Source organism: Temnothorax curvispinosus, unplaced genomic scaffold (genome assembly GCF_003070985.1).
Source record: "Temnothorax curvispinosus isolate PA1 unplaced genomic scaffold, ASM307098v1 QBEX01005936.1, whole genome shotgun sequence".
Lineage (NCBI taxonomy): Eukaryota > Metazoa > Arthropoda > Insecta > Hymenoptera > Formicidae > Temnothorax > Temnothorax curvispinosus.
Window position 1 is genome coordinate 111159 of NW_020215716.1, and position 26818 is coordinate 137976.

The window sequence follows — 26818 nt, forward strand, 5'->3', positions numbered from 1 at the left end:
TGCCTCATTTTCAACACGGAAACACCGAGGGCGCAGTGGGCGCACCTAAAACGAACAAGTTCCGCGCATGTGTTGAAATTTTATTCGAATTTACGTTTTTCTCAATATCGGAAGAAATTATAACCTACAGACTCAATGAAAGCCGACGAAAATGATAAGGATCTAGCCTGGTATATAATTTTTACTTTCATCAGATATCCTGTCGTATTCTAGCGAAAATTCATACACGCTCCTGTATTCCCTATCCTATGTAAAGTGTCGTTACATTACCTAAATTGTTATCTATTAGGTAGGCCGTCCAACGGTCTCAAAGGATACAAATGTCGGCATCGAGCCGGTATTGAGACAAATGATAATTGTATCAAGTAATAAATATCTTCTGTTTAAAGGTTCGAGAGAGGTGAGATACTCAAAATGATGTCCGTAAAACGGATAATGATCTACGGTTCGCTGGTGCCGTTTTTTATCATGCTCACTCTGCTCTACGTTCTCGGAGTTGCGAGATATGTCACCGATTTTGAGGAGAATACATGCGAGATGACGTACATGTTCGAGTATCCGCAGTATGTGGTACGTGGACACGCGAGTCGCAGTATGTGACTGCTACCATTTCACTTTTTTACTCCGGTTTTCATTGGAGATAGCCTGCTATGTGAGAGTAGGGATTCTACCTCGAGTCTTGAGTTCTTATCTGCCTGTTCCACATTGCACTAAGTATTTGTTCTTTTCAACTTAAAATACTTGCTTCCTTTTTTCCACAAGTGCATAAGAGAAAGATATATATTTTTTTATTTGGTTAAGAAAACATCTTGACAATAATCAAACCAAATTGTGGTCGTATTGTCTTGGTGATTATAACGACCAGTAGAGTCAGTTAATATTTCCGTTGTTGTTTATTATTTGACTGGTGAAATAAAAGTGATCTATTCTGTTTGAATATATATTTTTGTTTATCAAATATAAAAGAAATATTTGAAACGGAATACTGAATATATGTATAACTTTTTTGCTAATTTTGAAATAATTTATTATATTTTAGAGAATATCTTTGAAAGATGATTTAGAAGATGAATATCCGCGATTTGGATTATATGCCTATGGAGAAGGTTTTCAAACGGAAAAATTAAGAAGAATGCACTTTTCTGGTATACCGGTTCTCTTCATACCAGGCAATGCTGGATCTCATGAACAAGGTTTACATCACTTTATTAATATGTTAATATTAATTTAATGATGAACTTTCATCATTGTAAGACAGATATTTAAATTTACGTATTTACATTTTTCCTTTCATTTTAGTACGATCTATTGCTTCAGTAAGTTTAAGAAAAAGCCAAAAGTATCCCTTCCACTTTGACTTTTTTACTATTTCGTTCAGTAAGGATTATTCTGCATTGTATGGAGGTACACATGAAAAAATAATTTTACAAAATACATTTATTAATATATCGATACCCACATAATATTAATTGTCATTGTAATTTATTGATGCAAGGTGTGCTTATGGAACAAACCGTGTACGTATCACATTGCATAAAGGCAATATTAGCTTTGTACAAGGGCAAGATGGACAATGTTGTGTTGATTGGTCATTCTATGGTAAGAAACGCAGATATATGTTATAGAGAATGATTGAAATTAACTGACATCTCTTTCAGGGTGGTATTGTAGCGAAAGGTGCTCTGTTGCTAGCACCAAATATGAACGCTTCGTTTGCAAGTATGATAATAAACTTGGCTTCCCCTCATACTCCCTCTTTAGTTCTGGATAGTGTCCTTGCCAATTATTATCATGAATTGGAAAGACATCTGCACAAAATTAAGGATGCAGGAGTGAAGGTAGTATCGATTGGAGGTGGACCACGCGATATACTTGTACCTGCTGCGCAAACTTTTGATCGTACAGCTGATATAAATGTTCTTTCTACGAGTATACCAGTCGTTTGGAAATCGACAGATCATTTGAGTATTCTGTGGTGTAAACAACTCGTATTTACAATTGTGCGTTCGTTGTTTGATTCCGTAGAACGTTCAAAAAAGCCACCTAAAATTACATCGAATCCTGATTTGAAGATGAAGTCTCTGTCCTATCACTTTTTACAAGTAAGTGATTATTGTTGATGCCAAAGTCAGAGTTTATGATTGCTCGATTGTTCTTTATTGATACAAAAAAATATTTAATAATCCTAAACTTCCTAATAATTCTAAAATTCCTAAAACATTAATGAATTTTAATGCATAAAATTGCAATTTTAGCATACTTCGGGCAAGAAACTGTATCATTATACGGAAAAAATTAAGTTCGAAGCCGATGCCGAATGGGTGAATATACCTCAACAGTATGTCTGGAATAATAAAAACGGAGTTAAAAAATCTACTATATATCTTGTGGTGGAACTATTTCACAAATCTGACTTCTTAACCATTGATGCAATAAATTTAGAAAACCAAAATTGGCTGTTTGTGTGCTCAGCATTAAAAAAACAAGGCCAAAAACAAATTTGGTAACATTGAATTACATATTCCTACCAAAAGGAAATTATTATTTACTGATCAATAATATGTTCTTTCAGTGAATGGGGTTGGAATTTGACAAATAAGACAAGACTTTTACCCGATCCATCATATCGACCGAGAAGGACTGTTGATCTAGACCTAAAAGAGATAAGATATCCGCACGTTACGCATGCCATTGTGAGAATAACTCCAGATGATTTGGAGAAATACCTTAAAATTAGCTTCGATTCCTATTTTTATAACACGCGAATCGAATCTACAAGAAATAGATTCTTACATCCTAAATATCTCTTTGGCTTTCGTGGACCGAATTTGATTGAAACCGTCAAGGGAAGTGTGAGATATTACGTAACACTTTCCAACATCATAGACGCGGTAACAATCGAGTTGAAATCGCCGAATTGTCTTAAGCATCACGCTATTGTCGAGTTACTAGAGTCGTCGAATGTAGGATCGACTCAAACGAAAATCTTCACGAATACGTAAGTGCATTTATCGCAATAAACCGAGCTTCATATAAGCCCTTTCTACATTTAATTACGATGCAGAGACGATGGTCCGAAAACGATGAAAATGCAGACACTCTACGGACGTCCCAATGACACGGCAAGTTTAAGAGTGACATTAGAACCAGAATGCACTTATATGATTAATATTCAACCTGGAGGAATCGTCGACAAGGTTTCTTGTAGAATACGAGACCGTTGGCCATTGCTTTACATGGCCATTATGAGTTTACTCCTACTTTTTGTCTCTATAAAGATACATTACGGTTCAGATACGCTACCGACAATAGTCATTACCATAATGTTGTCCTTTTTCTTCAACGTTACTTACGAAACCTGCATTGCTTTATGTATCATTGGTGTATCTGCCATTGGTGTATGTTGCTCCGTCATATTTCTTGGTTCTGTCGCACATGGAATAGCTGTCAGGTACAGGTTTTTTTATTTATATTCAAATAAAAATATTCTCTTGTATTAAATGCATACTGAAAAATTGGTCAATTTGATCAGTAACGATTGAAATATTTTCATGAAAATCGTATTTTTGTAGGTTCTTAGCACGTGCAATAGCGTTCTCAATAACATGGTCAGACTGGTTATTGAGCGGTTTAAATCAGTTGCCATTTATTACAACTGTTCTCGTATTATCTCTAATTCCAACAACATGTGGCGCTCTTGGTATGCTCGTCTCGGTATTTCTTTATTTCTTGAAATTAACAAGGATGTACGAAGATTATTTAGAGGGCATATTAATGGCCCCACTCCAACATTTCAATTGGTTTAAACGTTGGAAGAGTACAAAGAGCGAAGAAGAAAGTGATAGAAATATCAGTCAAGAGATATATAATCATCTTATTCTGTTTTTGCTGTGTAGTTTTGCTGCACTCCCAGCAATTCCATCTGTCTTAGTTTGGGCGAAAAATTTCAGGTATTAAATTCTAATTCTACTTAAAAATCTAAAATTCTCGATTTAAGGTTTCTGTTTTTTCACTACAATAACATTAAATTGTAATAAAAGCGAAAAAAGTCAATCATCGTCATAATTTAATATGACTGCAATAAGAAAACAAGATTCTTAGTTATAAAGTCATACATTTTATAAAAATTAGTTAACAAAAGTGGACTTTTTCATTACAGCTACGATATGAGACTCTCTACAGAAGATCCTGTTCTTACGACAAGTTGGACAATATTAGCTGCATGCAGTACATTAGGTATCGTACAGATTTCTCCTGATCATAAGGGATATCGCTCGCTTCTATTAAGCAACGTATTACGTTTCACGAGTTGGGTCATTCTTTCCATGACAGCAGCTCCGCATCCGTCCTTTTATCAATGGTGTATGCCACCGATTACTGCCACAGTGGTAACGCTCATTACACTAAATTCTATAATTCCTCATGGGTAATCTGATTAAAATGCTAATTGACAGAAATTATGCTTACTGTTTACAATAATTGGCAGAAATATATTTACAGTTTTTTCTATTGTTTATCATTAATTTTGTATAAAAATCCGAATTCATGGCCATGTCGACATATTTAAAGTTAGTCACACGTTTCTAATATTATTATAAATTGAACGGTGATAGAACATTACGCTGTGACGTTTATAAGTATATTATTTTATATGAAAATACTCAAGATGTAATCATGCAAATAAGATAAAACTTACCTTAAGACAGTTTGTTAGCACATCACGTTAACAATAATTGTGAAATAACCAAAGGATATTAATAACTATAAAACTATGTAACAAAAACTTAATTAACGTATTGTGATATATGTGATATAGTATTAAATAAGTCTTCAAATTAATATAACTTTAGATCAATATAATTTGTTAGACAATAAATTGAATCTATAATTTATATTATTATTTAATAGCTCTTCATATTATTATTTAATTATATTATTATCTATTATTATCTTGTATATTTCATTTCTATAGTAATGGTAGTAACAAAAGAACTTTTTGTGCGTATTTTTTCGCATTATTGATATTAAAATCTCTAATATTTCATTCTATATATACACATCATTTTTTCTAAAAACAGACAGTTTATTCTACAGATGTATCTCCGATGTCTGTATTCTCCACACTGTACACACATATTTGCTTTTTCGTGAGGGGATGTATTCCATAATTTACAACCATACCCATTTGATGTCGAAGAAAATCTATTGTTTTTGTTGCTAAAGTTTTATTATTTGCATGTACTTCTGGATGTTGCATGAATTCGCTTAGCTAGAAAAATAATAAAAATTTGTAAATTGAAGCAATTATGTTCCGTATACTTCAGGGTACAAATGCGCTACGCATTAGTAGTATTGTAATACATTTAACTGTTATATCGAACAAGTATGATGCTTGCAGGTTTTGTTATAAGATCATGTACAAATATAAATATAATTCTTGATTTTTGGCAATATGAGAAAATAATTTCGTGGTACAACTTCTACCTTCATCCATTTGCATTCAGATATCTCCCGTTTGCATTTGTCAATTTCAAAATTCTGAGGTGTTAGATATGCGATCATGTATATGTCCGAACATCCAAACGAATAATCGTGTCCGTGTCTAAAAGATATTAAACATTTGAAGTCTGCCTGAATTCCCGTCTCTTCCAGAACTTCTCTCTTGGCTGCCGTTTCAATATTCTCTCCTGACAATCATAAATATACATACACATGTAGAATGGTGCAAAGTACCATTGTAATACTAATGTACAAGGCACAATAGCTTCTATTAAGATACCTGGCTCTACGTAGCCTCCAGGAAGCTTCCAGCTTGCTTTAGTAGAAGCATATCTTTCTTTAATGACAAGTATTTCACCAGTATCCTTGTTGAACACGAATGCACCAACGCCTAAAAATGTATGCGCATATTTCGGGACATTACATTCCTCGTCGGTGGGCAACCAACGATATAACATGACATATTCTTCTTTCGCATGATGGAAGATGAATCCGTGCCCTGTTAATATCGGGACCCACTCGGTATGCGGGATGTGCACGCGAAACCATATAGTGCGTTTTTTGTCCCTTGTCCATTGCTCTAAAGAATCTATAAAGATATATTATAAGTTATATGTGTGTTTATTCCTTCTAACTAGTATGTTCTTAAAATACATGCTACTGTAGTATCAAATTCATTCCTTCAATATCATTTTAACAAACATTGAATTTAAAAACTCTCGACGGAGAAACAATACTTAACTACATATAAAGGTTTTTGTTTTATTATAAATGTATGCTTCGAAAAGCAAGTAAAGTTTAGCGAGCTCGAAGAGAAAGAGAAGATTGTTCAAAATTTCTTTACAACATCTAATTATATCCCTTTTATAATACGACAATATGCGTATATGTATATAATAATTATGTATAAAATGTAATTAATCGCATCTGTATGAATATGAGAAAAAGATACGAGAAAAGGGTGCGAAAAGGATGCGTCTCTAGGTTTCTACCTTTGAGACGCTGTGCGAATATCTTATTGTCACAGGCCTCTTCAACCGAGTCGATCGTAATGCCATTATAGTGATCGTTATGGCCTTTGAAGATTCGTTGAGCCATCGCGGCGTCTAGCGTACTTAATTGTCCGATACGCGTGCTACGCGAAAGAATGATCGAGTTTCGCGCCGTCAATGTTCTCGAAACGCGAAGGAATATCGCGCTTCGCATCGGATCGAAAGATCGGGTTTTGGCGCGAGAGACGCGAGAATTAATTATCGTCGAACGATATCGGCCATCGCGCGATCTCACTCGAGAACTGATAACAGGAGTCGGATATTATCGGAATATCACGGGTCGCGCGATCGTGCGTAAGCAGCGTATCGGCAATTTTTCTCATCTCTACGTTTCTGTTGACGTCAGTTCTCGTTGTCACTCAGCTGACTCGGCGGCAACGTAACCTCAACGTCCTCGTTGCCTTCAAGGCAAACCTTCGATTAAAACGGTAAATCAGGTTTTTTTTCTTTTGAGAAATGCGCCGCGATAAATTCCATCGAGACTGATGATTCAGCATGAATGCTATATGCCTGCGTATGAATATTAATGATTTAATTAAGACATAAATCATGAACGAAGTCAGCCTAACCTAACCTCTGACCTCTGAATGTGCTAAAGGAATTCGAGCAGGCAAGAAAACAAAACATCAAACGTCATTGATGGCGATCAAGGCACCATCTGAATTCAACGTCGGCAAACTGGTGAAAGTATCGTCGATTGGTCGATAGTGTCGATACTGCAGCTATTGGCGGTGGCGGTGATAAGTGATAGCGTGGAAATATGTATATCTTCAGCCCGTTTTTTGTCAAAATAAAGCTTATATGAAAAACGGAAATATGTACACCAGGTTACCAGGGCGTCATTATGCAAAAATACAAAATAGAAAGGTAATTATTTTAATGTACTCTCAATACAAAATCAATATAAAATCGCTCGCGTAATAAATATTAATTTCATTCAATTACACACATACATTTGCGTCCCAATTTTGCGATACGTGCGCGTATTTTGTGCTACGTATCACGTATTGGTTATCCAATATTGCGAGCTTAAAAAGCTTTCTCCAGCAAATTCGTATATCTTCGGGCAGTGTTGCCTGGCCGCCATTTTGTAGGCCGCCGTGTTGTCAGCTTCAGCATCATCATCGTCACTGTCACCGTCACCGTCAACGTCTCGATTGTAATCGATCGGATTATTCGAATAATGAATCGTCATGGCGTTCTTCCCTATGGGCATCCTCAGCTTCAGCATTTCTGCCGTTCTCGTTTCGTTCGGACGAACCTTCTGCATATCGGAAGACGCAGGATAAAATTTCTCCGGTGGGTAGATAGTGAACCGTCGACATTCCTTGTCCTGCGAGAGCTGCGAAGCATTAGAAAGAGATTTGTTCGAGCTTCGAGCTGATGTAACAAACGCGGTCAATGCTCAATGTAAAACGACTTCTGTCTGCGACTCTTCGCTCCCAATCGTTCGTTAAATCTAAATTATTCCATTAACGTAACCGAAGCGAGCAACAACACAAGAATAAAAAAGTTGTATAATTTATGTCATAGAATTCGAAATTAAAACTTATTTTATATAAAACTTTTAAATTTTAGATAGAAACATAGATGTATATGTCATGAAACGTACGCTGAAGGAGGTTGCTTGTTCGCTAAGTAAATAAAGTTTACCCTATTTACGTTTCGCTGATAACAGAGCTTCCATACGGCTTCGGTTACGACTCTCGTGATATTGTATCGCAGATAGCTGTCCTCGTTTATATCTTTAATGACTTCCATACAGGCGTCGGCAAAACTCCTTCCGAAATTTGTGCTCGTGTCGACGCCAAACACACCGACGCCCATATCTCGATTGTCTTGCACGCCCACAAAAGTAGTTAGCTCGTCCAACGGTCTAAATGCGAGAATTCTTATATTTATTTACCTAAATATGTTTGCCTTTTGTTAACATGTTGCAGCAAGTTCAATAGACGCCGATGCTTGTCTACTTGCAATATTTTGGAGTCTGACAGATTTTATGATACATTGATATCAACGAGAAACTTATTAGGAACGTATCAATTTCATCTTCGTCGTTGAATTAACTTTGAAGCCTTGAAGATAAGAGATACTCGCTCAACTTACGTCAGCACGATGCTGTTCAAATTCAATGACACACCGCCAGATCTCCACAGTGTTAACATCCGTAAGTAATCATGAAAGTCGTTGCGCAGCCAATCGTAGTTCTCCCATAATCTACGGATGTTTGCCCAGAACCAGTCCTCTATCGGTGTATTGATAATGTATGTCGACAAACGTATTCGCCTTATGTACACGTTGTCATAGGTTTGTAAAATGTCGACAATTCTCTTAGACCTCTCGGAAAACTGCCCTGTCGCGAGGAATAGCAGGAAGACATTCAAATTGCGATTATTTCTGGCTGCCGATTCCACGGCGCATGCTTGTTGAGGCGTGAGATTCGGTGATGAACACGATGTCTCGTGGAAAAATATGCATCTGCTTGGTATCAGCATTTGTTTATCTACAAATTAGAGGAAAGCAGGTAATTGGGTAATATACGCTTGAAAAACAAATTTAAATGATTGAGTTCTTAAACTAAAGCATTTAAACAGAAAATAATTAAAAACCATGTGGTTCTCGAGAATTGATCACAGAGATTTAAAAGCAAAAGAGAAAACTGTGATATCGCAAAACTTTGTTACTGTACCTATTTATTGTTTTTATATTAAAAGAAAATAAATTACACAAATACGATTAAGATACGTAGAATAGTATGTAACAGCATATTTTTGTTCTCGTATTCTGTAATTAGTATAACTAGGTGATTGCATATTAAAATCGATAACTTGACTAAGGACACCGAGTTGCCTATAGCTTATGATTGTAAAGAATGTATCGTACGAAAGTATAAATATTTTTTCGTAAACATGTTTACGAGATAAAAATAGAAATTTCAACGTGTTACTTAAAAATAGCCCACTTGAAAAGTAGGCGAACCACTGCAGCTGATAATATTGAAATATTATTAATCATCTATAACGAGATACACATAGTTTATCAGAGATAAAATTTTAAATATTTTCAGAGTATATCAGATATATATTTGATATCTGATAATCATATTTGATAATCGTATCTTAGCTCAACTTGTAAGTGGCTCGCATATCTGTCTAGCCGCTAAATCGTTTGCGATAACATCAACTTTTACTCTTGATTTCTATGATAAATTTTTCAAATACTAAAAAGGGAATAATTGATTAATTATTTAATCTCTTTAAATATTTAGTCTATATTTCTTAAAAGCGTCATTTTGGAAAAAAAATTATTTTTTAGTTTTCTACTTTATATGTCTTTTTATTATCGATAGTTTGTCTTGGTAAAATTATAAAATAATCTGCCTTTCTTAGTTTTAATTAAATATAAAATTCTTTTTTAATTTTATTCAAAGATCTCGCAGGAGAAAATATATGATACTTTAATAGAATTAAATTTTCGCTCTATTCTTTGGGATACTCGAGAGATAAAAAATAAAATCTTGTAACTAACCCCATTCTCCTTGTCCGAGTTCCATGATACCACTGGATCCGCTCCAGTAGCAGTAAACGTGATTGGCCGAGCTGACGGTAATTAGTATCATCGATAATTCTCTCCAAAAAATCCAGATAATAATCGTTAATCCGAGGAGGGAGCAGAATATGAAAAACGCCCGTTGTGTCCTCATAACTGCAGATAACTTTGATAATTTTTTGCAACAAACCTGTGAATGTTTACACAATCCATGTAATTCTATCTGATATTTCTGTTTGTTTACGTTAAAGATCAATTTCTTGTCGGATATCTTTTTATCGAAACGTATAGAATGTCGGAGTAATTAATAACTGTATTATGATACTATTGTTACATAATCTTCTATGACGAGCGTGCGGCAAATAGCTCTCAGCTACTCGACTGTTACTGATGTCCCTATAACATCCACCAAATATGTCTAATGCTCTCGAGCGATACGGAAGTGAATTCAGGTATGGTTTTATTGCAAGGACTTTTTATATATTTTATTTAAATAAGGAAAATGTGTCGATTTATCGACTTGCAAACGTTTAGCAATGTAATTTGTGTAGATTAAATTAATATTATTTAATACTAATAGAAATTATTTTCTCTAAAATTGTTAGAAATGGATTAGATACAACGATTAGTTACCCGTGCATGAAACCAAAATATATTCGAGAAAGAGTTGCGAAATCGTTTAACCGTGTTTCTGCTATGAAGAATCAATTATCCAAGTCACGTTGACGATGAGTCACGTAGAGTAATTAATTTTTCAAGGGCGAAATAGAACGCATATAGAACGACTTCAAAACAAAAATCAATTGATACGATTATCTATAAAATTGAAAAAATACTGTAAATTCATAGATATAGAAAGTGCACGAAGAACATTTAACAAGAAATATGACTATAATTTTTTGTATTTGACAGTGAAACTTCACAGAGACAAATAAAACTTTTGCACAGATTTTATTCTCATTCGTATAACTGAAGTTCGGCCTTCGTAACTGCTGCACGCAGCTTTATCTATAGTTTACTATGTGTTATATATAGATCTTGCAGCAAGTCATTGGTATTAATAATCTTCGCAAAAGCGTATCACTTAGCAAGTGCACGAGGTTTGCGTCCACCAATTGGCGAATTAGCCGGACGTGAAGGGATCTTTATAGAACTTTTTTTTTAATATTTCAAATATTCGTTTATTATTACAAGAAAAAACACTAATAAAAAAGAATTTGGTAAATGTTATCATAATATGAAATATAAAGAACAAGAATTTTTATATATATTTTATTAATAATCGTACAACATATAATTTATATATATTCTCGTGTATCTTGACAATTTTACCGCTTTTGACCACATCTAACATCTTTGAAAGAATAAAATAAGTCAATTACAATCTGCCTATTTTAAGCAAGTGAACGATTTCTTTGTATATTTCTCACTTATATATATATATATATATTGTACATATATATTTATACATAAAATACATCTTCAACTTTTCCCGAAAGTCTACAAGTTCTTGTAAGTAGAAATAGAGTCACGTATCGCATTTTAAATATTATAAAACATATATACCTATTATATTTTGTATCATATATTGGAAATACAAAATTTATAAAATTTAATCTAAAGTCTTTGCACTCAGAAGTATCTTTATACAATTTATAGAATTCCATTGTATTCCATAAAAACATATACGCGAACACTTCCAGATAGTGCATTTTTGTTAAATAATTATTTATAGAAAAATGGATAGATAAATGTGTGATTTACTTATTAATTTTATACTTTTGCTTGTGATTTTATAGCTTTACAATATATGTAAAATAGTACAAAGGACTAAATTACATTTTCCAATTTCAGGCCTCTTTTGGCTTCTAAGTACTTGAACTTGTTTGACATATTATACACGCATAATCTAGAGGTATAATCAATAGATTTATAACGAGTTTATTAACGAATTTATACGTTAATATCATAATTTTTCTACGTTTCTATCAAGAACATTATTGTTGAATAGGAACTTATTGCTATACAAAATTATTAAATAAAGACAAAAAAATATTTATTTGATCGCTACCAAAATCAAACGCGTAATAAAGATAAATACATAAAAAACTGAAGAAAGAATATGTATTCATTTACATATATTACAGATTTATGTCTGCCTTTGTGCAGATAAAAGAAACTACAGATTATTATTATTCGATAAATGCGATACATACATTCATACAATACATTCTTTGTTGTCATTATTTTCGGTCATAAACTAAAAATTGCACAGCCATAATATCAACTATCGTAACGTTTGTATTGAGGTTTTATCAATGGAAAGCTAAAACAAGATCTAACGACATTATCGTTCACGATTCGCAAAATTATTTGCAAAAAGAATAAATTTCAGTGAAGTTACGATAGTCTGGTATTTAAACTGCCTGTTTATGTACAGCAAATTATTGTTATTAATAACAATAACATTAATATTTATAATATCTCTAATATAATACAATCAAAAGATTCAATTCACAATGATGACTTATTGTTAGTCCACTTTTTTAAGAACTTGAAGAATTAACCTTGGGCTTATAAAAGGTAATTTTAATTAAGGCTCTCAAATTCTTAAAAAAATGGAATTAATTATTGCTATATGCTGAACTCTTTGATTGTAATAATACTAGTAACAATTGGTTGTTTTTAATAGTTTGTACTGATAGATCCGTTTTATACGTATGTAACTGTCGTTCGGTATGCACCGCGATTCTTTTATTGTATTACAACAGATACGGACAACAATGGTACATAAATGTTACGCATTGCTAAACAGCCTCTTTTTATATTATATAGTTGATTTTATTTTAAAAACTTTAATTTGAAAATTGATATGCTGTTACGCCAAGTAGACTAGAACAATCTGTATATTTAATATAGAACAGATATTAATCTCGGATATGTAAAATTGAGTTATGTAAATGTACATTCGTGATGTTATTCAGTAAATATATAAACCACATCCTGATGATTTTTCAAAATTTATTAAACGTAAAGTAATTTTATGTATTTTATTTTAAGAAATTTTGTATGACATACAAGAAATGGACAAAATTGTTTCGCTCTTATTCAAGTGGAAAAAATACTTGACGAGCCTCTTTATAAGCCTCTCTGTAAAAATAGACTTCTCTGCCTCCATAACAGGAGAAAAGGATCTATTACTTCGAACTGTACAAACGATCAATATGGTAAGCATTAACATCTGACTTGCATCGAGATCACCTCATCTTCATTGTAACTTAAACATACGAGATTATGAGTTACAGTTGCATTACATCGTACAGGGTAGCGATTTATTTTTAATATTTAGTAACCGCGGTAATTCATGTTAATATTTAAAATGGCGTTCGTCTCCATTAGACATTATATATATATATATATATATATATATATATATATATATATATATATATATATAGAAAAAAAAGGATGAAAAATGAATACTTTTCTAAATCAGCCTTTATCTCATTAAATGCATTTTAACTGACACTTTATCTGACATAACGAATGACATCGTTCTTTTGATTATATTAGATAAACTCATTCTACGAATGTAGCGCGTGGAAAGTTTCCAATCCAATATTGTGTCAGTCAAACAACGATCCACTTTTTGTCCTACGATTTGTAATTATGCTTGGATTCAAAATATTGTGCCGCAGTTATTGAAAACATAGGGACAATAATTCCGTGCGATAACGGCGTACGGTACGTTGCTCTTCACTCGCACTTTTTCGGCTTTACTCAACTTGTTCCACACGTGAATCGCCTTCGCCTTGTTCAATGTCTTCAATGTCGCGTTGCTATCTTTCGTCTCAAAATACTTCTTCCATTTTTTATAATGAATCGGATAAAAAACCGAAGGCGGATATACTGTGAAGCCGTGGCAACGATTAGTCGTCATGTCACGCGCCTACAAAATATAAAATACTTTTTTAGCTTATTCAAGTATCCTTATTCTTACAATTTTTATTTATTTTATTTTATTTTTCTATTTTTTTTTATGAAAAGACTACATAACTATAAGTAAAACTGTTATACTCTTTACACAAAACCTAACATTAATTTATAAAACAGCTTAGTATTAATAAAAAAAAAGATTTAATACTAATTTTAAAAAATTAGATTAATCAATAGAATAATGAAATAATGATTATATAATTAATAAAAGTACAATAAAAAGGTAGGGAGAGAAAGAAAGAAGTAACAACAACTATTTACAATTAGTACCAATTATTAACATATAAGATACGCCCACGAATGTACCTGATTAAATCATGCAAATAAAAAATCGCGCACTTCAAGCATAAAACAAAGAATATAGTACTATAAATTATTATTTATAACACTATTATCCGTTATCTGTTAAACGTCTGTGTTTGTAATCTGCTGTTTGCGTTAGATATAGTATCGTAACGAGAATTCCGAGATTCTGGATGCATTTTATGCGTATAAAACATAAAAGACTGCACATACAAAAACGAATCACGTTGTTTATTTATAATACTTAAAATAATAATGCATATTCTTTGTTAATTCTTCGCACGTAAATTGACGAGAATTATCAAGCAAGAATGAATTTTTTTTAACGTATTTGATTCGTTTTGGATTATCCGCGTATTTAATTCTGTGTTGAGAGAGTAATGGACCATATCCGTTGGACAAAATAAATTCAATTAAACGGAGTGTGTCTCTTACTCGCCACGAATATACTTTGTTCTTTACTTTGTGCACGTAATAATAGACCTCGCTTATTTAAGCAAGAATTAGGTACAGCTATAATTCTTAACGCCATGAAATGACGTATTCACATTTATTCTACCAGTTTATCATCGCTATCACATTTGCCCAACAGATGATTAAATCCAGTCTCATCATTCTTAAATAATTGTTCACTTATCTATAGATAATATGTAAAGCCGTTTGTTATAATTATTCACAATTTTTATAATAAAATCATTTGTCCAAGTTATTGATATTTATCAAAATAGATATTTTTAGTTTCTTTTTTAAATATTAAAAATATAAAAATTTCCAATTTAATTTTAATTTTCTCGAGATAATTCTTGGACGTTTGACGCCGTTTTGCAAAGTTTTATAAATTTAAAAATAAAATGTATATATGTTATTCTACTATTTAAAGTGATTGTAAATAATGTGTAAATAATGATATTAATGTTTTGTTCTGAATCTTTCAGACGTAAATTCCTGTTATTGCAGTTCCCAATCTTTTCTCGATATCCAATACTCACATACACCGTCGCGCAAAGTTTTTGCAATGTCCTCGTGATGACTCCGGGCCCGTTGTTACCCCAGACATCGCCACGAAAATTCTTTTTGAGATCGCGCACGCAAGCGTCGGCCACGCGTCGACCCAACTTCGACATGTCAAAACCCATGACGCCAGCGGCGACGTCGTCCCAGTCCTCGGCGCCGGCAAAATTTGTCAGATTCTCCAGCGAGCTAGTGACTACTACGTCCAGATCAAGGTAAATACCGCCGTACTTCCAAAGGGTCAAGTAGCGCAGCATGTCGGACATGTGACTGACCGGCCAGTGGCTTTTCCTCAGGACACCGCTGGTGTACCACGCATCCAAGGGTGTGTCCTTCACGTATCTCTGCGGATCGATATGACGGATCCTGACGTTGGGATAATTGAAGAGATGCCTGACGATCTCGCGCGTACTGTTCGAAAACTCCGATTTGCTCACGAATAGCAGGTATACGGTCATTGACGGATTCATCCGCGCCGCCGATTCAACAGCACAGGCTTGTCGAGCGTTTAATATGAGGCCTTCCTCACCGAAACAGGAAGTCTCGTGGAAGAAGATGTTTCTACCTGGCGTTGGCTTGTCGACACCTAAAGCATAAGGTGGATGTAAGTGATTTTTACTACAGATATATTGATATATCATAATATATTTAAGATATATTAACTTGCGATTTTCAATCGCAATATCCATTGTGGTACTCGCTATCTCAAGTCAAGTTATCAGACTGTACACAAACTAAACGTCAAATTAGAACGTTAAGATTAATTGTACAAATTTTTTACATTGTGCTCAATAAAGATAAAAGATAATGAAATTATTGTACATATCTCGAAAAGGCTCGTACTAAAAAATTATTAAAATATCTCGGAAAAAGATTTTTAAGTAGATCCACATTCAGTTTTCTCATTTTTTTGGAAGAGATTAGTTAATAAAAATAATAAAATAATTTGTTTTTTTTCTATGAAATTTTAATGTAATATATATTAATATCTTCTCTCAAGTTTTTAAAAAAGCCGGTTAGAATGTTATTACATTGAATCGTTCAGCGCTAATGCAGAATGTTTTCTGCAACCTGAGGCATTAAAATGCAGAAAAGAAACTAAGAAACGATTATAAATTTATATAAGAGGAATAAAATCTGATATTTAATATTGTGCTTGTCAAATTACGCAAAATTAAACAGATGGGATAAACTGATAGGTGATAAAACTATATAAACTTGACATATTTGATTTAAAGATATACATTTGATATTTTTTGCAACTATGATTTTTTTTTTTAAAGGTCATGTGTTATATAAAAATTATATGTCATTTTTTTATAAAGGACTTACTTTCTCAAACTCTTAATGTGTGTATAAAGATTGGTAGTAATTTAAATTTCGTACTTGTTTCCAAATCGAAATCATGAACGCCTTTTGTAGTCGAAACTTCATCGTAACATCTGATATCATTGACTGTTGTCACGTCGAGAAACGGTATCCTTTGGATGATGTTGCTCTCAGTCGAGATCATGAGGATGAGAAGCACGACGGCGAAAGCGAAACCGCACCACAATAATCTCTTCTTCATCTTTATCGATTTTCTCATTGGATTACACTATACTAGATAAAATTAGTCAGGATAAAATGTTACAAATACGTTGTCGTTTATGGATATATTTGAACATTATTCTCATTATCCCTTGAGGCAGGTGCGTTTTATTTTATTATATTAAAATTTCTATTTGAAACTTTTATATAAAAATTACGCGCGTAAAAATATGTTAGAGGCAATGAGATTTCAAAATTGGTTTCATAAATATACGCTATTGTTGTGAAATCAGATGATATATTTGCGAGTGAGCGTTATTCACGAGAGATGGTAGCCAGAAAGAGGATGGTGGAAAAGTTTATTTTTGATATCGCGTACCAAAAACAATCATGATTTTAACCAGATGACTTCAAAAGAGATATGCTAAATATGCATGAATTACAAATACAGTAGAGCAAAATTACTTTATCCAACGATCCAACGTCTTTAATTGTTATAACCGGATTTCTCTAAAAACCACAAAATGTCCTTTAGCAACTTTATCGCTTCCGAAATGATTTTAAAGTTAGACCGACCTGATAACTCCCCGCGAGTGTTTCGTAAGCAATCGAAAGTTTACTTACTAAATGTTCGCATTCGTCTAAATTATTTAATCGCGTAATTCATAAATTGTCTCTTACAAAATAACAAGAAAAGAGCGAGAGAAATTCATACATACATTATTTACTAGAAAATGTGAAAATTTTTTTTCCTTATTGGTTCGAACAATGACAAAGTATAAAATACATTTTTGAAAATCGAACGCAAGTCTTGCATGACGCACGTCAAATAAAATTGTTCGTCACATCTAAACGAGCTCATTTCGCGATACAAAGCCTTAAGAGCAATGATTGAAGTAGATCATTATATATAATACGTACGATTGTAGGTGATCAGATGCAATTTATTATAACACATTACACGATATGTTCTATCAAGGTTTCCTCAATTTATGCGAGAGGAAATGATGCGAGCACGTGACAAAGCAAAAAAAATCCGTGTTAATTGACTTTAAGTAAAACCATTTATTTTTTTAAGCGTATTATTTAGTTTTAGTAGATCAAGTCTTCGGAACAGGAGGAGGGTCTTGTTAAAAATACCATAAATCGTGTTTTTTTTTTAAATATCCGTAGCAAACCATGGCACAAATACCTGTTTTGTAGGTACCTGCTCGCTCGTAAATTCGCATCTTTTTGTATTTATCTTTGCACAAATCTATATTTTTCCGTGTTAAGTATCTCTTCCAGTCATCATGATTCAACACAAATGCGGCACGATGTTATTATTTTATTTACTGTACGAAATTAGTACTCACGACGCGTGAATTGTTTTTATTCAGAAAAAGAGAATTTGTCGTGTATCACATTATGTCACGCTCGCACGCTGTGTTACGCGACGGAAAACATTAAATCGGTTAATAGAATGCCTCAATGGAGAAAAAATTCGGTCGCGTTCTGATTCTTTTGTCCGGAACGAGAGCGCGTTTCGCACCAGCCGAACTTTGATCTGGCACTGCAGCGTTAAAATTATCGCATTGAAAAAAAGGCGTTGCTGTTTCAGGATAAACTTAAACGAATACCGGCGTATATACGAGTACTGGAGTACGCGCGTGTAAAACCCTCACGCACCAGCGTAAATGTGTATTCTGACACCGGCGGAATCGTTGAATTGATTGCCGACTGACACGAAATATCGTCAGAATATTTTTTATGGAGTTATATTCAGTGATGGATTATTGTTGGCTGCAGTTATCACGCGGCGACACCATGATACCCTCGTGAGGATTATTTTGTTGGTTTCAGGAAAGAGAATCGTCAAACTTGATATGACATACACGTCACGATGTAGTCACCCTCGCAGGCCGTAGCCACCCCGTTCCACCACCCGTATCGATCGTCCCGCTGGTAACCGACGGTTCATGACGAATTCGGAGCGGCGAAACACTTTAGTCAGAATAATATGGGTCGACGATTGGGAACGGACGTCTCCTCCCTGAGCATTATCTCGCGACTAACCAGAAATGATTCCTCCGATGCTTGGGATTGCTTGGAACACCAAGCAAGTGTCACCCCTCCGCGCTCTGCAGTGAAATACATTTCCGACGCATGCGTAAGACCGATGCCAATGACGATAATGAGGATAAAGACGCGTGACAAAAAACTCATGTTGTTGTCACTATTTTCCTCAATTCCATGCGCTAAATCCGCGGAGACACTCGACATGATACGCGGTAAATATCGCCATGATTTACAATCGCAGATTGCCGATGCACTCGTTGAGAGAGGTATACATGTTCAACCCGTCACGAAACGGCTTTTATTGTCAGTTAAAATTGTACATGCAACACCGCTAAATCTCGCTCTCGTCTACGTGCTCGTATCGTATATTACAATTACAGCTACATCTTGGAAAACTACATGGATGCAAGATCGTTATTTGTTATTTCACAATTTTAAGTATACATGACAGCGCGAAATGTGCTATTTATTTGGCAACATCAGGCAACGGGTGTAATGTTCAACTTCTTCGCGTCCTCCAAAAGCTTTCCTACCATGGCGTTCCACTCGCCAGGGCGGTTCTCGGTGTACCACACGACAATCTTTTCCACATTCTTCTTTTGCGTTTCCGTACATTTTCGGCATTTCGTTGCAAACGCTTCAGCGGCATGCTCTGCAAAATATAAAATTTTTAATATTCTGGTTGATGCAAGCTGATGTTTGAAAATTGTGCGAATTGTAACTTTTTACTAACATGAACATTATTATGTTACAACACGATAATATTAATGTCTATTTCAAATTTTTTCTATTTAGTATATGCTTTGATAAAAAATATATTTAAAAATATTTTCATATGTGAAAAGATTAATCAAATATCTGAAATGGAGGTGATGTACTCGTCTTAAACTTAATAATATCCTTTATTATATGTTTTATATTTTTAGACAATAAATATCCTATTTTTCTATCTTAGAAAATATATTTTTCTATATTGTTTACAGATTAAGAAAATAATATTTTTGTCCACGTTATAATATCATTAGAGTTAGAGCATTAATAGCACTTCTACTTTTAATATTAAATAAAAATCATATCTGTCGTTTATAAAATCCAAATTTATATGAAATGAAATATCATACGTTTGAAGAATTTCTGATCTTCTGTCACGCACGGGCCAGTGTCCATGAAGCAATTGTAATATTGATTTCGAAGCTCGTCGTTCGGCAAGATATGGTCAGGATCGATGTGATCGAACATGTCCGAGTACATCTCCTCGGCAGTGACGGCTGCTAAAATAGCCAGAATGGCCAACAAGCAAAGATTCGATCTACCCATAATTTTATCGGTGTTGTTAGGATTTCGTGCCGTGCAAAACTGAATATTTTATTCGGCTAGATACATCTTTTATAGCTTGCACTTACCCTTGGCGAACCGTTCCTTACGTAAATACTATGCAAATAGTCGTTACACGTCGGATCGATTGTAATCACATATGTTTCAGGTAGACAGGATGGACAGAAGGAAGGAATTAATTAGTGAGTTTGTAACGCGAGACAAGAGCGTTCGACTATTTCCCTCGCGTAAGATGATCATTAGAGGGGCGGCTTGCGAATCCGATGTTGATTTAGCCATCTCTCGGAAACCGAGAATCCTTAACAAGCAGCAATTAAAATTGTCGGTTTTAAGCCACGCAAGTACTGTATACATTTTACCCCGATGACTCACGTATAATGCCACTCGTAATCGTACCTTTCGCTCTTGCGCTGAATCAGTATTCGGGAATAATGCCGCGCGTATTTTTTACATAATTATTGTCCGAGTCACAAGCGGTTTTATTTAACGAACGATGTAATTACTAATTAGTAACCAGAAAATTACTGATTGTTCAGCTATGTCAAGTTTTGAGATATGATCTATGATAGGCCAAATAGGAACAAATAATATGCGATGCTCATTAATGAAAACAATGTAACCAATCAACGGAAATTCTGCTAATGGCATTAATTTACCCATCTAACTAAAAATTTTTAATAATGTTAAAACTGTAGGAAGAGAATTTTTAGAAATATGAGTCAATTTTTTTTTACTTTAATTCTTTAATATCTTAACGGAACTGTGAACTTTTCAGAAAATTTTGCCAGAATTAATATATTTTACATTATATTAAATTATTACGTCTTATAAAAAGGATCATAAAAATAGAAATTTATAAATTCCTATTTCATACATCGTAATCTCAATGTGTGTTAACTTATTTTACAACTAATGTTTATTATATAAATTAATTATGATTAAATATAAAATGTACGTAGATCAGATTATGATACAACTATATGTGTGTGTGTCCTAACGAAACTAATTACTATAATATAAATCTGTCGTACATAATGATCAGTATAACGGGTTGTCTTTCGTTAGGGGACTGCATGTAATTATTATTACCATCATTATCTCGAGTAGTTTTATAAAACGACCTATCAAACTCCTCATTAAGTTTGAAATTGATTTTTCAACATTTATTAAAATTTTTGAATTTTTCAAATTACATCTCAGCGCAAAAAATCGCAATCAAACTCTTATTTATCAAGGAATGAATCGCAAAATTATGATCCCCATTTATACTTTTCTTCACTGAAATTCATTTTACTTTTAGTGTAAATCTTATAATTAAATTATCCAGATATTTATGTAAGCAAAAGAGAAAAATATCTTCGTCCTATCATCGATGCCCACGATTCACGAGGTAGTATTTCACCGTTGATATTTTGCTGTATATACGCGTGAAGTGAGCATTCCAAACCACATTGGTGACTTGCAACCAAATACCCTACTCTCGCCGCATTTGGCGCTAAATGTAGTTGTGTCCAAAGAAGAAGAGAAGGAAAGAGATTCCGATTATTCATTTATATACATATGCACACACACACACACACACACATATATATATATATATATATATATATATATATATATATGTTAATACATGTATGTACATACATAACGAAACCATCGCGTTCAGGCCTAAGGTGCGATTTGATTGTAATATAAATAATATATAACAAAAATGTGTAATACTTCCTATTATTATATATAATATATGATAAATTTGATAATATATATTAATTATACATGACATTTATATGTAATTAATATTACAGGAATTCGTGGCCTCACGCGGCGGTTCTGGGGATTTCGCGGCGCGAGGGTTGGCGCGCCCGCGCGACCGCTACTTGAAAGCAGCAGTCAACGATCGCGCTGCATTGTGGCGATCGAATGGCCGCCTCGTCTGATGTCTGTCCATTCTGTTCTTCTGCGATTAGTTTTACTTTATTCGGCGATCCTCGTGAGCGGTGCCTCCCGTTCCTCTCGTTGAACGATCCGGTAAGCCGAACGACAGTCTCCCGAACGGACGGCGACGCTCGAGATAACCTATAGTCTGCGGATTCGCCGCGCGAACGTACCGCCGAGGCGCACCTCGCGGTACGCCCGGTGAGATTTGTTTTTCGTTAAATAACCAACTGGCGGCTACGCGGGGCGCCGCCGAAATTCGTGATCGCGGTTCCGTCAATCCCGCGGGCACGTGTATAGGGTGTGTCGAGCGAATCGTCCAGCTGGCGAACGACAACTGTATACGTATAGTAGCTCACGTCCAGATATCCATTTAACATGTGAGGTACTAACGTTCTTATCACCTGCACCTTTTGTCACTTTTTGTATAATTAACAAGAAAGTATGGGTATCAAAAAGTATCCTTCGAAATCGATATTTGTTATGTAAAATACAATCTGGAATGAGAAATTTTTAGTGCACGAATATTCGTAAAGTCGTAATTGCAATTAAGTATAATTATACTTGTACAATTTTTCAATTTCACTTGAACTCGAGCTCCTCTGTTGCATCAAAATTTTTATTTTATTATGCATGCATTTGATTTATTCTATTAACACACATGCAAAAAATATGTGTCTAATTCATATATGTATATGCATATATATATATATATATATATATATATATATATATATGCAATAAATATTAACACTTACAAAAAAATTGGTTTTAGAAAATATAATTAATCTCTTAAGATAGTTAAAAAAAGTCTATTTGCTGATATAAAAAATATTGAAAGATTATTGAGAAATTATAATATGCTTCAATATAAAAAAGTTACCAATATTTTTTCTTTGCTCATGTTTTAAGCGCAAAGCCTTTACTATAATCAAGTATTGATTATAATTAATAGCAATTAAAGAGAATTACGGAATACAGTTTAAAATACATATGAAACAACTTTTGCTTGTATCTAGAATCTATGCTAGGATATATATATATATATACCAATTTAATTATCTCGTTTAGTTTTGTTGCTCATTTTTTTCAACATTAACGTACTTGGACTTTATTATCAACATCTCTGAGATACTAAGCGAAAACAATATTGAGCAAGTTTAGTTACATAATCATAAAGACTACTAGTGTAATGATTAAAGAATGAATAAAGAAAACTAGCCTGTTATATATTTAATATAATTAATCAGTATGAGGATTGTATTTCTTGGAAGTAAAATTGAATAATACATAGATTTATCATATCTTTTTGTCCCATAATAAAATGTTAAATTATAATTTTATTATAATTTATAGCCATTCTTTGGTATGCAATGCTGTTATTCTCTTTCCAAATCATTGCAGATTTAGTAATATAGTAACATATTAACATTAACAAACGTAAATTGAAATGGAAAAAAGTGCCGATGGGTTGCTGTTTCGCGCTGAGAGAAATAATGGTGCCGATGAAGTAGCCATGGACATTGTTGACGAGAGAGTAGCTATTTTAGATGCAGGTGCTCAATATGGGAAAGTAATAGACCGGAAGATTCGTGAATTAAATGTTCATAGTGAAATTCTGGCACTCGATACACCTGCATTTACTCTTCAGGAGAAAGGATACAAGTAAGACATACGTGTTTAATATCAATTAACTAGTTATCACAATTTTGCACGCATGCAATATTGTACAAATATGGATTATTAATTTGATTATCTTTTCAGGGCTATTATAATTTCTGGTGGTCCTAGTTCAGTATATGCGGAAGATGCACCTAGATACGATGCCGATATCTTTCGAATAGGAATTCCTGTATTAGGTATTTGTTACGGGATGCAGATGATGAATAAGGAATTCGGCGGTAGTGTAACTCGAAGGGAGAGTCGAGAAGATGGCCAGTTTCCCATTGAAGTTGATACCAAGTGCCTGTTATTTAAGTATGTAAATTTCAATCATGTTATAAAGTGTTAAATGATTAAATTAAATAATGCTTATTTGTCTGAACTATAAGAATCTCGTGAAAAACATTGTTTAACATGATGTAATAAGTGATATATTGTTTATTAGGGGCTTGGACAAGGAGCAAATGGTACTATTAAGCCATGGCGATAGCATAGACAGGGTGGCTGACTGCTTTCGTACTACTGCCAGATCGTCAAGCTTTATAGCAGGTATAGCGAGCGATAAGATGAATTTGTACGGTGTGCAGTTTCACCCGGAAGTGGATTTAACGCCTAACGGAAAATCGATGTTACATAACTTTTTATTTGGTATCGCTGGCCTTACGGGTAATTATACGCTCCGCGATCGGGAGGCACAGTGTATCCAGTACATCAGAAATACTGTAGGCGACAAAAAGGTTTTGGTACGTAATTAATACTCTAATTCAAGATATATAAGTTAAGCTTTTGAAATAATATTAAATATGCAATAATTTTTATCTTAAACATGTAACAAGAGAGATGCCATTTAAATTTATCTGATTTTTTTTGTTACAGTTATTAGTGAGCGGTGGTGTGGACTCGACAGTGTGCGCAGCTTTATTACAAAAAGCTTTAAGTAAGGAGCAAGTTATAGCCCTACATATTAATAACGGCTTCATGCGTAAAGGAGAAACGCAATTCGTGGAACAAAGTCTAGCCCAATTGTGTGTTACGTTAAGAGTAGTGAACGCTGCTCGCTATTTCATGCAGGGAACGACGACTGTCCCATTGGACAATGTCGCGCCTGTAATGAACGCTAATGTTACGAATAATAAAGGGATGTGCGGTACAGCGAGTAGCCCGAGAACCAGGTTAACCAAGATGTTATGTGAGACTACAAATCCAGAGGAGAAACGAAAGATTATAGGCGATGTTTTTGTAAGAGTCGCGAATGAAGCGATGGCAGAAATGGGATTGAAGCCAGAGGACATTTTTCTTGGACAAGGCACTCTCAGGCCTGATTTAATAGAAAGTGCAAGCGCCTTAGTCAGTGGTAAATTTCTATTTCTAGAATTCTCAATGAATTCCTACGTCCTCGTGTCGCAAAAAATGCGAATCTTTTTTTTTTTTTTTATCTATTCAGGTAAAGCGGATGCCATAAAGACGCACCATAACGACAGCGAACTTGTGCGAGTACTACGAGCGCAAGGATATGTAGTCGAACCGTTGAAAGATTTCCATAAGGACGAGGTAAGACAGTTGGGATGTGATCTCGGATTGCCGGCGGCGCTCGTTGCGCGTCACCCATTCCCAGGACCTGGACTTGCAGTACGAATCCTTTGCGCGGATGAGCCTTATATAGAGAAAGATTTCTCCGAAACACAGGTATTACAGATGCAAAATAAAAAGTACTGAAATATTGATACAATTGTTTCTTCAACAGACCGTTGACGTGAATTGTAATTTGTACTTTCCAGGTCATAGTAAAAATAATGGCCGAGTATGAGCAGATGCTTCAGAAGAAACACGCGTTGTTAAATCGCGTGGAAGGCGCGACAAACGAAGCCGAGCGTCAGCAACTTCGTAGAGTTTCGAGTCATCGTCATATCGCGGCAACTCTCTTGCCTATTCGTAGCGTTGGGGTTCAGGTATTTGAAAATCATCAATATCGAAGTATTCAATTTCTAATTTTTGCCAGATGTTAAAACATCTTTTTGGTCTCTATAGGGTGATCGAAGAAGTTATAGCTACGTAGTAGGTTTGTCGTGCGAGGAGACTGTATCCGAAGGTGTGGAATGGGAGGACATGTTGTTTCTTGCAAAACTAATTCCACGCGTGTGTCACAATGTGAACCGTGTGTGCTACATTTTTGGGCCGCAGCTTCATCATCCAATCCAGGATATCACGCCTACGTATCTCACCTCGAATGTGATAGCGACTTTACGACAGGCGGACCACTTAGCTAATCAGGTGTTGGCTTCTAACGGCTGTATGGGAGCCATTAGCCAGATGCCCGTTGTTCTAATACCGATACACTTTGACCGCGACACAGCATGTCGAACGTTATCATGTCAACGTTCCGTTGTTCTTAGGCCGTTTTGCACTAACGATTTCATGACTGGCATCCCCGCCATTCCTGGCAAAGATTTGCCAATACATGTAAGTTCATATAGCTTTTCATGTCTATATATACACACACACACGTATGTACTCAACTGTTTAACATGAGAATAATTGTATAATTTATTTCAATGTGTCATAGGTGGTGAAAAAGATGGTAACTGAAATATCCACGGTGCCCGGAATCTCACGCGTTTTATATGACCTAACGTCTAAACCACCGGGAACAACCGAATGGGAGTAGTAAACGCTCATCTGGCTCCTTTCTATTTTTTCACCATCCCTGCGCGCGTAACGATTACAAAGCGAAAAAATATATTTAAAAAGTATATAAATATATAAATATATATATAAATATTACGAAAGAAATACACGAATTCGAGGTTGATGACTTCTTACTAATTTATACAAGACCGAGCAAAACTTTTCCAAAGGCATACATTAAACGAGTCGTGTATTATTGGCTT

General features: G+C 34.4%; 4 protein-coding genes and 1 long non-coding RNA gene across 11 annotated transcripts; 3 read left to right on the top strand and 2 right to left on the bottom strand.

Annotated features, from left to right (window-relative positions):
* Window positions 1–28: 28 nt before the first annotated feature.
* Window positions 29–8979, top strand: LOC112455257 (GPI inositol-deacylase). Of its 4 annotated transcripts, none has more exons than XR_003040843.1 (13): window positions 29–170; window positions 390–570; window positions 1040–1193; window positions 1300–1404; window positions 1496–1599; window positions 1659–2102; window positions 2256–2503; window positions 2573–2998; window positions 3065–3451; window positions 3573–3950; window positions 4160–4236; window positions 8492–8718; window positions 8887–8979. XR_003040843.1 is itself a non-coding variant. In XM_025017061.1 (11 exons), the coding sequence occupies exons 1-11, from the start codon at window positions 136–138 to the stop codon at window positions 4428–4430; spliced, it is 2733 nt and encodes a 910-aa protein (XP_024872829.1). In that variant the 5' UTR covers window positions 29–135; the 3' UTR covers window positions 4431–4904. The 4 variants fall into 4 exon arrangements, 1 of the variants encoding a protein (XP_024872829.1); XR_003040842.1 differs by lacking the exon at window positions 8887–8979 and adding an exon at window positions 7150–7418 and having other exon boundaries at window positions 8492–8577; XR_003040841.1 differs by lacking the exons at window positions 8492–8718; window positions 8887–8979 and adding exons at window positions 7150–7418; window positions 7622–7735.
* On the bottom strand, window positions 5004–18905 carry LOC112455263. Its single transcript, XM_025017069.1, has 12 exons — window positions 18815–18905; window positions 16797–17012; window positions 15389–15996; window positions 13794–14049; window positions 8658–9054; window positions 8205–8427; window positions 7695–7893; window positions 7604–7661; window positions 6492–6634; window positions 5780–6088; window positions 5485–5687; window positions 5004–5269 (listed from the first exon to the last, which is right to left on the bottom strand). The coding sequence occupies exons 2-12, from the start codon at window positions 16996–16998 to the stop codon at window positions 5084–5086; spliced, it is 2784 nt and encodes a 927-aa protein (XP_024872837.1). The 5' UTR covers window positions 16999–17012; window positions 18815–18905; the 3' UTR covers window positions 5004–5083.
* Window positions 10403–11049, top strand: LOC112455264. The gene is made up of 2 exons (XR_003040845.1): window positions 10403–10552; window positions 10706–11049. It is a non-coding gene; the product is annotated as an uncharacterized LOC112455264 (long non-coding RNA).
* LOC112455258 (GMP synthase [glutamine-hydrolyzing]) lies at window positions 15905–26739 on the top strand. 4 transcript variants are annotated; one of them, XM_025017065.1, is made up of 11 exons: window positions 15905–16014; window positions 20482–20674; window positions 22139–22361; window positions 23673–23933; window positions 24033–24245; window positions 24376–24673; window positions 24807–25284; window positions 25375–25616; window positions 25709–25879; window positions 25959–26390; window positions 26494–26739. In XM_025017065.1, exons 4-11 carry the CDS (start codon window positions 23719–23721, stop codon window positions 26593–26595), a joined length of 2151 nt encoding a protein of 716 aa, XP_024872833.1. In that variant the 5' UTR covers window positions 15905–16014; window positions 20482–20674; window positions 22139–22361; window positions 23673–23718; the 3' UTR covers window positions 26596–26739. The 4 variants fall into 4 exon arrangements, with proteins under 4 accessions (XP_024872833.1, XP_024872831.1, XP_024872830.1 ...); XM_025017063.1 differs by lacking the exon at window positions 15905–16014 and adding an exon at window positions 19121–19210 and having other exon boundaries at window positions 20486–20674; XM_025017062.1 differs by lacking the exon at window positions 15905–16014 and adding an exon at window positions 19124–19210.
* Window positions 19268–20377, bottom strand: LOC112455262 (ejaculatory bulb-specific protein 3-like). The gene is made up of 2 exons (XM_025017068.1): window positions 20120–20377; window positions 19268–19650 (listed from the first exon to the last, which is right to left on the bottom strand). The coding sequence occupies exons 1-2, from the start codon at window positions 20313–20315 to the stop codon at window positions 19478–19480; spliced, it is 369 nt and encodes a 122-aa protein (XP_024872836.1). The 5' UTR covers window positions 20316–20377; the 3' UTR covers window positions 19268–19477.
* Window positions 26740–26818: the final 79 nt, after the last annotated feature.

What these genes read in the sequence shown, in the direction of transcription:
- LOC112455257 (XM_025017061.1), top strand. Translation starts at nt 136, where the DNA reads ATGAAAGCCGACGAAAATGATAAGGATCTAGCCTG. An exon ending in TCGAGTATCCGCAGTATGTG is followed by an intron (nt 571 to 1,039) that starts GTACGTGGACAC and finishes ATTATATTTTAG; the next exon opens with AGAATATCTTTGAAAGATGA. An exon ending in TGTCCTATCACTTTTTACAA is followed by an intron (nt 2,103 to 2,255) that starts GTAAGTGATTAT and finishes TTGCAATTTTAG; the next exon opens with CATACTTCGGGCAAGAAACT.
- LOC112455263 (XM_025017069.1), bottom strand. Translation starts at nt 16,998, where the DNA reads ATGAGAAAATCGATAAAGATGAAGAAGAGATTATTGTGGTGCGGTTTC. An exon ending in CTATGTTTTCAATAACTGCG is followed by an intron (nt 9,055 to 13,793) that starts GCACAATATTTT and finishes TCTAATTTGTAG; the next exon opens with ATAAACAAATGCTGATACCA. An exon ending in CTGAATGCAAATGGATGAAG is followed by an intron (nt 5,270 to 5,484) that starts GTAGAAGTTGTA and finishes TTATTTTTCTAG; the next exon opens with CTAAGCGAATTCATGCAACA.
- LOC112455262 (XM_025017068.1), bottom strand. Translation starts at nt 20,315, where the DNA reads ATGGGTAGATCGAATCTTTGCTTGTTGGCCATTCTGGCTATTTTAGCA. An exon ending in AGATCAGAAATTCTTCAAAC is followed by an intron (nt 19,651 to 20,119) that starts GTATGATATTTC and finishes TATATTTTGCAG; the next exon opens with AGCATGCCGCTGAAGCGTTT.
- LOC112455258 (XM_025017065.1), top strand. Translation starts at nt 23,719, where the DNA reads ATGGAAAAAAGTGCCGATGGGTTGCTGTTTCGCGCTGAGAGAAATAAT. An exon ending in TGCAAGCGCCTTAGTCAGTG is followed by an intron (nt 25,285 to 25,374) that starts GTAAATTTCTAT and finishes TTATCTATTCAG; the next exon opens with GTAAAGCGGATGCCATAAAG. An exon ending in AAGATTTCTCCGAAACACAG is followed by an intron (nt 25,617 to 25,708) that starts GTATTACAGATG and finishes TGTACTTTCCAG; the next exon opens with GTCATAGTAAAAATAATGGC.